Below are 11,538 nucleotides of genomic sequence, written 5' to 3'. Positions count from 1 at the left end.
GGGGGTCTCCAGGGGGCCCCAGATGTCCAGGGGGTTCCCAGGAGGGTCCCGGGTGTCCAGGGGGTCTCCAGGGGTGTCCCAGGTGTCCAGGGGGTCCCCAGGTGGGTCCCAGATGTCCAGGGGGGCCCCAGGTGTCCAGGGAGGAACTCAGGTGTCCAGGGGGGCCCCAGGTGTCCAGGGGGTCTCCAGGGGTGTCCCAGGTGTCCAGGGGGTCCCGGGGGGAACTCAGGTGTCCAGGGGGCCCCAGGTGGGTCCCAGGCATCCAGGGAGGAATTCAGGTGTCCAGGGAGATCCCAGGTGTCCAGGGGGCCCCAGGTGTCCGGGGGGGTCCCAGGTGTCCGGGGGGGGGACAGTGATGTCCAGGGGGTCCCCAGGAGGGTCCCAGGTGTCCAGGGTGGTCCCAGGTGTCCGGGGGGGGGTCCCAGGTGTCCAGGGTGGTCCCAGGGGGGCCCCAGGTGTCCAGGGAGGGGACAGCGGTGTCCAGGGGGGTCTCAGATGTCCAGGGTGGTCCCAGGTGCCCAGGAGGTCCCCAGGTGGGTCCCACATGTCCGGGGGGTTCCCAGGTGTCCGGGGAGAGGACAGCGATGTCCAGGGGGGTCCCAGGTGTCCAGGGGGGTCCCAGATGTTCAGAGGGGTCCCAAGGGGGTCCCAGGCGTCCAGGGGGGAACTCAGGTGTCCAGGCGGGTCCCACATGTCCAGGGGGGCCCCAGGAGGGTCCCAGGTGTCCAGGGGGGTCCCAGGAGGGTCCCAGGGGGGTCCCACGTGTCCAGGGGGGTCCCAAGTGTCCGGGGGGGCCCGAGGGGGGGCCCAGGTGTCCAGGGGGGTCCCAGGGGGGTCCCAAGGGGGTCCCGGGTGTCCGGGGGGGTCCCAAGTGTCCGGGGGGGCCCCAGGAGGGTCCCACGTGTCCAGGGGGGTCCCAGGGGGGTCCCACGTGTCCAGGGGGGGTCCCAGATGTCCAGGGGGGCCCCAGGAGGGTCCCAGGTGTCCAGGGGGGTCCCAGGTGTCCGGGGGGGTCCCAGGTGTCCGGGGAGGGGACAGTGATGTCCAGGGGGTCCCCAGGAGGGTCCCAGGTGTCCAGGGAGATCCCAGGTGTCCAGGGGTGTCCCAGGTGTCCAGGGGGGGGGGGGGTCCCAGGTGTCCAGGGTGGTCCCAGGGGGGCCCCAGGTGTCCAGGGAGGGGACAGCAGTATCCAGGGGGGATCCACGTGTCCGGGGGGTCCTGAGTGTCCAGGGAGGGGACAGCGGTGTCCAGGGGGGTCTCAGATGTCCAGGGTGGTCCCAGGTGCGCAGGAGGTCCCCAGGTGGGTCCCACATGTCCGGGGGGTTCCCAGGTGTCCGGGGAGAGGACAGCGGTGTCCAGGGGTGTCCCAGGTGTCCAGGGGTGTCCCAGGTGTCCAGGGGGTTCCCAGGGGGGTCCCAGGTGTCCCAGGGGGGTCCCAGATGTTCAGAGGGGTCCCAAGGGGGTCCCAGGCGTCCAGGGGGGAACTCAGGTGTCCAGGCGGGTCCCACATGTCCAGGGGGGCCCCAGGAGGGTCCCACGTGTCCAGGGGGGTCCCAGGGGGGTCCCACGTGTCCAGGGGGGTCCCACGTGTCCGGGGGGGTCCCAGGGGGGTCCCAAGTGTCCGGGGAGAGGACAGAGGTGCCCAGGGGAGTCCCAGGGGGGTCCCACATGTCCAGGGGGGTCCCAGGGGTGTCCCACGTGTCCAGGGGGGTCCCAAGGGGGTCCCAAGGGGGTCCCGGGTGTCCGGGGGGGTCCCAAGTGTCCGGGGGGGGTCCCAGGTGTCCAGGGGGGTCCCAGGGGGGTCCCAGGGGGGTCCCAAGTGTCCGGGGGGGCCCCAGGGGGGTCCCGGGTGTCCAGGGGGGTCCCAGGTGTCCAGGGAGAGGACAGAGGTGGCCAGGGGAGTCCCACATGTCCAGGGGGGTCCCAAGGGGGTCCCAAGGGGGTCCCAGGTGTCCAGAGGGGTCCCAGGGGGGTCCCAAGTGTCCAGGGGGGTCCCAAGTGTCCGGGGGGGTCCCAAGTGTCCGGGGGGGTCCCAGGGGGGTCCCAGGGAGGTCCCGGGTGTCCAGGGGGGTCCCAGGTGTCCGGGGGGGCCCCAGGGGGGTCCCAGGGCGGTCCCGGGTGTCCGGGGAGGAACTCAGGTGTCCAGGGGGGTCCCAGGGGGGTCCCAAGGGGGCCCCAGGGGGGTCCCAGGGGGGTCCCAAGTGTCCGGGGGGGTCCCAGGTGTCCAGGGGGGTCCCAGGGGGGTCCCAAGGGGGTCCCGGGTGTCCAGGGGGGTCCCGGGTGTCCAGGGGGGTCCCAGGGGGGTCCCAAGTGTCCAGGGGGGTCCCAAGTGTCCAGGGGGGTCCCAAGTGTCCAGGGGGGTCCCAGGGGGGTCCCAGGTGTCAGGGGAGGAACTCAGGTGTCCATGGGGGTCCCAGGTGTCCAGAGGGGTCCCAGGGGGGTCCCGGGTGTCCCGGGGGTCCCAAGGGGGTCCCAGGTGTCCGGGGTGGTCCCAGGGGGGCCCAGGGGGGTCCCAGGGGGGTCCCAGGGGGGTCCCAAGTGTCCGGGGGGGGTGGAGGGCACAGCGACCCTCGGGGTCTTTGTGGGGCGGGGGGGGCTCTCTGGGGCCCAGGGGGACCCTCTATGGGGGGGGGGGGAGGGGGGGGGGAGGGGCTCCAATGCGGAGCTGAAGGTGGAGCCCCCCCCCTCCCCCTCCCCCTCCCCCCCCCCCTCCCCCTCCCCCCGCAGGAATTTGTCACCTCGCGGGGACACTTTGTCACCGCGGCCACGACAAAGTGGAGCCGTGTCCGGGGACAGCTGCCAGACCCCCCCCCCCCCTGCCCCACAGCGGCCCCACAGCGGCCCCACAGCGGCCCCACAGCGCCACGAGAGGGGCGAGATAACGGCCCCCCCCCCCCGCCCCGCCCCCCGCCCCCCGCCGTGTCCCGATATAGAAGCGACAGGGACGGGATGTCAGCACCCCCCGGTGTGGGGACATTGGCCAGGGACCCCCGGCCCTGCCCCATAGAGACCCCCAAAGGAGGGACCCCCCCCGGCCCTGCCCCATAGAGCGCCGGAAAGGAGGGACCCCCATCCCTGCCCCATAGAGCGCCGGAAAGGAGGGACCTGCCCCATAGAGACCCCCAAAGGAGGGACCCCCGGCCTGCCCCATAGAGCCCCCCAAAGGAGGGACCTGCCCCATCCCTGCCCCATAGAGACCCCCAAAGGAGGGACCCCCGGCCTGCCCCATAGAGACCCCCAAAGGAGGGACCTGCCCCATCCCTGCCCCATAGAGACCCCCAAAGGAGGGACCTGCCCCATAGAGACCCCCAAAGGAGGGACCCCCGGCCCTGCCCCATAGAGACCCCCAAAGGAGGGCCCTGCCCCATAGAGACCCCCAAAGCAGGGACCTGCCCCATCCCTGCCCCATAGAGCGCCGGAAAGGAGGGACCCCCATCCCTGCCCCATAGAGACCCCGAAATGAGGGACCTGCCCCATAGAGACCCCCAAAGGAGGGACCTGCCCCATCCCTGCCCCATAGAGCGCCGGAAAGGAGGGACCTGCCCCATAGAGACCCCCAAAGGAGGGACCTGCCCCATCCCTGCCCCATAGAGACCCCCAAAGGAGGGACCTGCCCCATAGAGACCCCCAAAGGAGGGACCCCCGGCCCTGCCCCATAGAGACCCCCAAAGGAGGGACCTGCCCCATAGAGCCCCCGAAATGAGGGACCCGCCCCATCCCTGCCCCATAGAGACCCCCAAAGGAGGGACCTGCCCCATCCCTGCCCCATAGAGCGCCGGAAAGGAGGGACCTGCCCCATAGAGACCCCCAAAGGAGGGACCCCCGGCCTGCCCCATAGAGACCCCCAAAGGAGGGACCTGCCCCATCCCTGCCCCATAGAGACCCCCAAAGGAGGGACCTGCCCCATCCCTGCCCCATAGAGACCCCCAAAGGAGGGACCTGCCCCATCCCTGCCCCATAGAAACCCCCAAAGGAGGGACCTGCCCCATAGAGCGCTGGAAAGGAGGGACCCCCCCGGCCCTGCCCCATAGAGCCCCCCAAAGGAGGGACCTGCCCCATCCCTGCCCCATAGAGACCCCCAAAGGAGGGACCCCCCCGGGCCTGCCCCATAGAGACCCCCAAAGGAGGGACCTGCCCCATAGAGCCCCCCAAATGAGGGACCTGCCCCATCCCTGCCCCATAGAGCCCCCCAAATGAGGGACCTGCCCCATCCCTGCCCCATAGAGCCCCCCAAATGAGGGCCCTGCCCCATAGAGCCCCGGAAATGAGGGACCTGCCCCATAGAATCCCCTAAATGAGGGACTCCCCCCACCCTGCCCCATAGAGCCCCCGAAATGAGGGACCCCCCTGATCCTGCCCCATAGAGCCCCCCAAATGAGGGCCCTGCCCCATCCCTGCCCCATAGAGCCCCCGAAAGGAGGGACCCGCCTGGTCCTGCCCCATAGAGCCCCCTAAATAAGAGACACCCCCGGCCCTGCCCCATAGAACCCCCTAAATGAGGGACCCTCCTGTCCCTGCCCCATAGAACCCCCTAAATGAGGGGCACCCCATCCCTGCCCCATAAATGCCCCCCCAAATTCCTTCGTTCCTGCCCCATAGAGCCCCCCCAAATAGGTACCCCCCCGTCCCTGCCCCACAGCCAGCCAGCCCCAAATAGGACCCCCCCCCGCTCTGCCCCATAGAAACCCCCCCAAATAGGACCCCAGACCACCCCCAGGGCACCCCGCCCTTCCTCTGCCCCACAGCTCACGCTATGGGGCGAACACGGAGGGGCTCTGACCCCCTCAGCCCCACGGAGACGCCATGGGGCGGGGGGGGAAGTGTGGGGCCGCCCCCTCCCCTTCCTTTATCAGCCCCCTCCCCACCCCCCCGCCCCCCCATTGCTCCTCCCCCCGCCCCCTCCCCCCACAGCGCCCTATAAAAGCTGTGGGGCCGCGGGGCTGCCAAAGGTGCTGCTGTGGGGCAGAGACAGAGGGTGGGCGGCTGTGGGGCACCCGGGGGGGGTCTATGGGGTGCATGGGGGTCTGTGGGGCACAGGGTGGGCTGTGGGTCCCACAGGGGGGTCTATGGGGTGCATGGGGGTCTGTGGGGCACAGGGTGGGGGGTTATGGGTCGCACAGGGGGTCTATGGGGTGCATGGGGGTCTGTGGGGCACAGGGCGGGCTGTGGGTCCCACAGGGGGGTCTATGGGGCACAGGGTGGGCTGTGGGTCCCATAGGGGGGTCTATGGGGCACAGAGTGGGCTGTGGGGCACCCAGGGGGGGTCTATGGGGTGCATGGGGGTCTATGGGGCACAGGGTGGGTTGTGGGTCCCATGGGGCAATCTATGGGGCACAGGGTGGGTTGTGGGTCGCACAGGGGGATCTATGGGGTGCATGGGGGTCTGTGGGGCACAGGGTGGGCTGTGGGTCCCACAGGGGGATCTATGGGGTGCATGGGGGTCTGTGGGGTGCAGGGTGGGTTGTGGGTCCCACGGGGGGGTCTATGGGGTGCATGGGGGTCCGTGGGGCACAGGGTGGGTTGTGGGTCGCACGGGGGGATCTATGGGGCACTGCGTGGGCTGTGGGGCACCCGGGGGGGGGTCTATGGGGTGCATGGGGGTCTATGGGGCACAGGGTGGGCTGTGGGGCACCCAGGGGGGTCTATGGGGTGCATGGGGGTCTGTGGGGCACAGGGTGGGTTGTGGGTCACACGGGAGGGTCTATGGGGTGCATGGGGGTCTGTGGGGTGCAGGGTGGGCTGTGGGTCCCACGGGGGGATCTATGGGGCACAGGGGGGTCTGTGGGGCACAGGGTGGGCTGTGGGTCGCACGGGGGGATCTATGGGGTGCATGGGGGTCCGTGGGGCACAGGGTGGGCTGTGGGTCGCACGGGGGGATCTATGGGGCACAGGGGGGTCTGTGGGGCACAGGGTGGGGGGTTATGGGTCGCACAGGGGGATCTATGGGGTGCATGGGGGTCCATGGGGCACAGGGTGGGCTGTGGGGCACCCAGGTGGGGTCTATGGGGCACAGGGTGGGCTGTGGGTCCCACAGGGGGATCTATGGGGTGTATGGGGGTCTGTGGGGCACAGGGTGGGCTGTGGGTCCCACGGGGGGGGTCTATGGGGTGCATGGGGGTCTGTGGGGCATAGGGTGGGCTGTGGGTCCCATAGGGGGATCTATGGGGCACAGGGTGGGTTGTGGGTCCCATAGGGGGATCTATGGGGCACAGGGTGGGCTGTGGGTCCCACAGGGGGATCTATGGGGCACAGAGTGGGCTGTGGGGCACCCAGGGGGGGTCTATGGGGTGCATGGGGGTCTATGGGGCACAGGGTGGGTTGTGGGTCCCATGGGGCAATCTATGGGGCACAGGGTGGGCTGTGGGTCCCACGGGGGGATCTATGGGGTGCATGGGGGTCTGTGGGGTGCAGGGTGGGCTGTGGGTCCCACAGGGGGTCTATGGGGCACAGGGTGAGCTGTGGGTCCCACAGGGGGATCTATGGGGTGCATGGGGGTCTGTGGGGTGCAGGGTGGGCTGTGGGTCCCACAGGGGGTCTATGGGGCACAGGGTGAGCTGTGGGTCCCACAGGGGGATCTATGGGGTGTATGGGGGTCTGTGGGGCACAGGGTGGGCTGTGGGTCCCACAGGGGGGTCTATGGGGTGCATGGGGGTCTGTGGGGTGCAGGGTGGGCTGTGGGTCCCATAGGGGGGTCTATGGGGTGCATGGGGGTCTGTGGGGCACAGGGTGGGTTGTGGGTCCCACAGGGGGGTCTATGGGGCACAGGGTGGGTTGTGGGTCCCACAGGGGGGTCTATGGGGCACAGGGTGGGCTGTGGGGCACCCAGGGGGGGTCTATGGGGTGCATGGGGGTCTATGGGGCACAGGGTGGGCTGTGGGTCCCATAGGGGGGTCTATGGGGCACAGAGTGGGCTGTGGGGCACCCAGGGGGGTCTATGGGGTGCATGGGGCTCTATGGGGCACAGGGTGGGTTGTGGGTCCCACAGGGGGGTCTATGGGGTGCATGGGGGTCTGTGGGGCACAGGGTGGGGGGTTATGGGTCGCACAGGGGGTCTATGGGGTGCATGGGGGTCTGTGGGGCACAGGGTGGGCTGTGGGGCACCCAGGGGGGTCTATGGGGTGCATGGGGGTCTGTGGGGCACAGGGTGGGCTGTGGGTCCCACAGGGGGGTCTATGGGGCACAGGGTGGGCTGTGGGTCCCACAGGGGGATCTATGGGGCACAGGGTGGGCTGTGGGTGCCACAGGGGGATCTATGGGGTGCATGGGGGTCTGTGGGGCACAGGGGTCTCTGTGGGGCACACAGGGGTCTCTGTGGGGCACAGGGGTGTCTGTGGGGGGCACACAGGGGTCTCTGTGGGGCACAGGGGTCTCTGTGGGGCACAGGGGTCTCTGTGGGGTGCAGCCCCTCACCCCCCGATGCCCCCCCAGATCCCTCCATCCAACCCCCGGACCTACAGACTGCAGGTGAGGGGGCTGCGGGGGGGGTTGGGGGGGGGGGGAGCTGCTGTGGGGGTCTCTGTGGGGGTCTCTGTAGGGGTCTCTGGGGCTGGGGGAGGGGAGCTGCTGTGGGGGTCTCTGGGGGGTCTCTGGGGCTGGGGGGGGGGAGCTGCTGTGGGGGTCTCTGGGGCTGGGAGCTGCTGTGGGGCTGCACTGGGGGGGTCTCTGGGGCTGGGGGGGGCTGTTGTGGGGGTCTCTGGGGCCGGGGGGGGAGCTGCTGGGGGGGTCTCTGGGGCTGGGGGGGGCTGTGGGGCTGGGGGGGGCTGCTGTGGGGGTCTCTGGGGGGTCTCAGGGGCTGGGGGGGTCTGTGGGGCTCCCCTGTGGGGGTCTCTGGGGCCGGGGGGGGGGAGCTGCCAATCAATCAATGGCCACGGGGGTCAATCAATGACCACAGGGGGTCCATGCAGGGGCTGTGGGTGGGCGGGGGTCTCTCCCCAGGCCCCCCCAGGTGACCCTGTCCCCCCAGACCAGATGGCGAACTGGTGTCACTGGGAGGTCAATCAATGACCACAGGGGTCAATCAATGACCACAGGGGTCAATCGATGACCACGGGGGCCAATCGATGGCCACAGGGGGTCAATCAATGACCACGGGGGGTCAATCAATGACCACAGGGGTCAATCAATGACCACAGGGGTCAATCGATGACCACAGGGGGTCCATGCAGGGGCTGTGGGTGGGCGGGGGTCTCTCCCCACGCCCCCCCAGGTGACCCTGTCCCCCCAGACCAGATGGCGGACTGGTGTCACTGGGAGGGCTGGGATGGCCACGGGGGTCAATCAATGACCACGGGGGCCAATCAATGACCACGGGGGTCAATCAATGACCACAGGGGGCCCATGCAGGGGCTGTGGGTGGGCGGGGGTCTCTCCCCAGGCCCCCCCAGGTGACCCTGTCCCCCCCAGACCCGATGGCGGACTGGTGTCACTGGGAGGTCAATCAATGACCACAGGGGTCAATCAATGGCCACGGGGGGTCAATCAATGACCACGGGGGCCAATCGATGGCCACAGGGGGTCAATCAATGGCCACAGGGGGTCAATTGATGACCACAGGGGCTCCATGCAGGGGCTGTGGGTGGGCGGGGGTCTCTCCCCACGCCCCCCCAGGTGACCCTGTCCCCCCAGACCCGATGGCGGACTGGTGTCACTGGGAGGTCAATCAATGACCACAGGGGTCAATCAATGACCACGGGGGCCAATCAATGGCCACAGGGGGTCAATCAATGGCCACAGGGGGTCAATCAATGACCACAGGGGGTCAATCGATGGCCACAGGGGCCAATCAATGACCACAGGGGGTCAATCGATGACCACAGGGGGTCAATCAATGACCACGGGGGTCAATCGATGGCCACAGGGGTCAATCAATGACCACAGGGGTCAATCGATGACCACGGGGGTCAATCGATGACCACGGGGGTCAATCGATGGCCACAGGGGTCAATCAATGACCACGGGGGTCAATCAATGACCACAGGGCGTCCATGCAGGGGCTGTGGGTGGGCGGGGGTCTCTCCCCAGGCCCCCCCAGGTGACCCTGTCCCCCCCAGACCCGATGGCGGACTGGTGTCACTGGGAGGTCAATCAATGACCACAGGGGTCAATCGATGACCACGGGGGGTCAATCAATGGCCACAGAGGTCAATCAATGACCACAGGGGTCAATCGATGACCACGGGGGCCAATCGATGGCCACAGGGGTCAATCAATGACCACAGGGGGTCAATCAATGGCCACAGGGGGCCCATGCAGGGGCGTTGGGTGGGCGGGGGTCTCTCCCCAGGCCCCCCCAGGTGACCCTGTCCCCCCCAGACCCGATGGCGGACTGGTGTCACTGGGAGGGCTGGGATGGCTACGGGGGTCAATCAATGACCACGGGGGCCAATCAATGACCACAGGGGTCAATCAATGGCCACGGGGGTCAATCGATGGCCACAGGGGGTCAATCAATGACCACAGGGGGCCCATGCAGGGGCTGTGGGTGGGCGGGGGTCTCTCCCCAGGCCCCCCCAGGTGACCCTGTCCCCCCCAGACCCGATGGCGGACGCGGTGCTGGTGTCACTGGGAGGTCAATCGATGGCCACAGGGGTCAATCGATGGCCACAGGGGGTCAATCAATGACCACAGGGGCTCCATGCAGGGGCGTTGGGTGGGCGGGGGTCTCTCCCCACGCCCCCCAGGTGACCCTGTCCCCCCAGACCAGATGGCAAACTGGTGTCACTGGGAGGTCAATCAATGACCACGGGGGTCAATCAATGGCCACAGGGGGTCAATCGATGGCCACAGGGGGTCAATCAATGGCCACGGGGGTCAATCGATGACCACGGGGGTCAATCAATGACCACAGGGGCTCCATGCAGGGGCTGTGGGTGGGCGGGGGTCTCTCCCCACGCCCCCCAGGTGACCCTGTCCCCCCCAGACCCGATGGCGGACTGGTGTCACTGGGAGGTCAATCAATGACCACAGGGGGTCAATCAATGACCACAGGGGGCCCATGCAGGGGCTGTGGGTGGGCGGGGGTCTCTCCCCACGCCCCCCCAGGTGACCCTGTCCCCCCAGACCAGATGGCGAACGCGGTGCTGGTGTCACTGGGAGGTCAATCAATGACCACGGGGGTCAATCAATGGCCACAGGGGGTCAATCAATGACCACAGGGGCTCCATGCAGGGGCGTTGGGTGGGCGGGGGTCTCTCCCCACGCCCCCCAGGTGACCCTGTCCCCCCAGACCAGATGGCAAACTGGTGTCACTGGGAGGTCAATCAATGACCACAGGGGTCAATCAATGACCACAGGGGTCAATCGATGACCACAGGGGGCCCATGCAGGGGCTGTGGGTGGGCGGGGGTCTCTCCCCACGCCCCCCCAGGTGACCCTGTCCCCCCAGACCAGATGGCGAACTGGTGTCACTGGGAGGTCAATCAATGACCACGGGGGCCAATCGATGACCACGGGGGTCAATCAATGACCACAGGGGTCAATCAATGACCACAGGGGTCAATCAATGGCCACGGGGGCCAATCAATGACCACGGGGGCCAATCAATGACCACAGGGTGTCCATGCAGGGGCTGTGGGTGGGCGGGGGTCTCTCCCCAGGCCCCCCCAGGTGACCCTGTCCCCCCCAGACCCGATGGCGGACTGGTGTCACTGGGAGGTCAATCAATGACCACAGGGGTCAATCAATGACCACGGGGGCCAATCGATGGCCACAGGGGGTCAATCAATGGCCACAGGGGGTCAATTGATGACCACAGGGGCTCCATGCAGGGGCTGTGGGTGGGCGGGGGTCTCTCCCCACGCCCCCCCAGGTGACCCTGTCCCCCCCAGACCCGATGGCGAACTGGTGTCACTGGGAGGTCAATTGATGGCCACGGGGGTCAATCAATGACCACGGGGGTCAATCAATGACCACAGGGGTCAATCAATGGCCACAGAGGTCAATCAATGACCACAGGGGGTCCATGCAGGGGCTGTGGGTGGGCGGGGGTCTCTCCCCACGCCCCCCCAGGTGACCCTGTCCCCCCAGACCAGATGGTGGACTGGTGTCACTGGGAGGGCTGGGATGACCACGAGGGCCAATCAATGACCACAGGGGTCAATCAATGACCACAGGGGTCAATCGATGACCACAGGGTGTCCATGCAGGGGCTGTGGGTGGGCGGGGGTCTCTCCCCACGCCCCCCCAGGTGACCCTGTCCCCCCCAGACCCGATGGCGGACGCGGTGCTGGCGGCTCTGGGCGCGGCGGCGCCGTTCCTGCGGCCGGGCGAGCGCGAGCGCCTGGCGGCCACCACGCGCCCCTTCGACCCCCGCGCCGAGTGCTTCGTCCCCCACGCCGGGCACGAGTTCGTGAGGGGCCGCGTGGTGGGCAGGCAGGGGGGCAGCGCCACCGTGGAGACCGAGCTGGGAGAGGTGACATTGGGGGGGTCAGGGGGGGGCTGGGGGACATGGGGGTCACGGGGGCACTGGGGGGTCACGGGGGGCTGGGGGACATGGGGGTCACAGGGGGCACTGGGGGGGTCACGGGGACCTTGGGGACA

General features: G+C 68.7%; 1 protein-coding gene across 2 annotated transcripts in view; it reads left to right on the top strand.

Moving 5' to 3' along the window:
• The first annotated feature begins 4,969 nt into the window (after positions 1-4,969).
• Positions 4,970-11,538, top strand: part of LOC138105534 (myosin-6-like) — a 45,094-nt gene continuing 38,525 nt past the window's right edge. For both annotated transcript variants that reach the window (XM_069005629.1, XM_069005628.1), the window contains exons 1-3: positions 4,970-4,975; positions 7,429-7,464; positions 11,205-11,410. In XM_069005629.1, coding sequence (XP_068861730.1) covers positions 11,210-11,410 — 201 coding nt within the window. In that variant the 5' untranslated portion in view covers positions 4,970-4,975; positions 7,429-7,464; positions 11,205-11,209. The remainder of the gene's footprint in view (positions 4,976-7,428; positions 7,465-11,204; positions 11,411-11,538) is intronic.

This window comes from Aphelocoma coerulescens, chromosome 2 (genome assembly GCF_041296385.1).
Source record: "Aphelocoma coerulescens isolate FSJ_1873_10779 chromosome 2, UR_Acoe_1.0, whole genome shotgun sequence".
NCBI classification, from domain to species: domain Eukaryota; kingdom Metazoa; phylum Chordata; class Aves; order Passeriformes; family Corvidae; genus Aphelocoma; species Aphelocoma coerulescens.
This window is presented reverse-complemented; position numbering and strand designations above follow the sequence as displayed.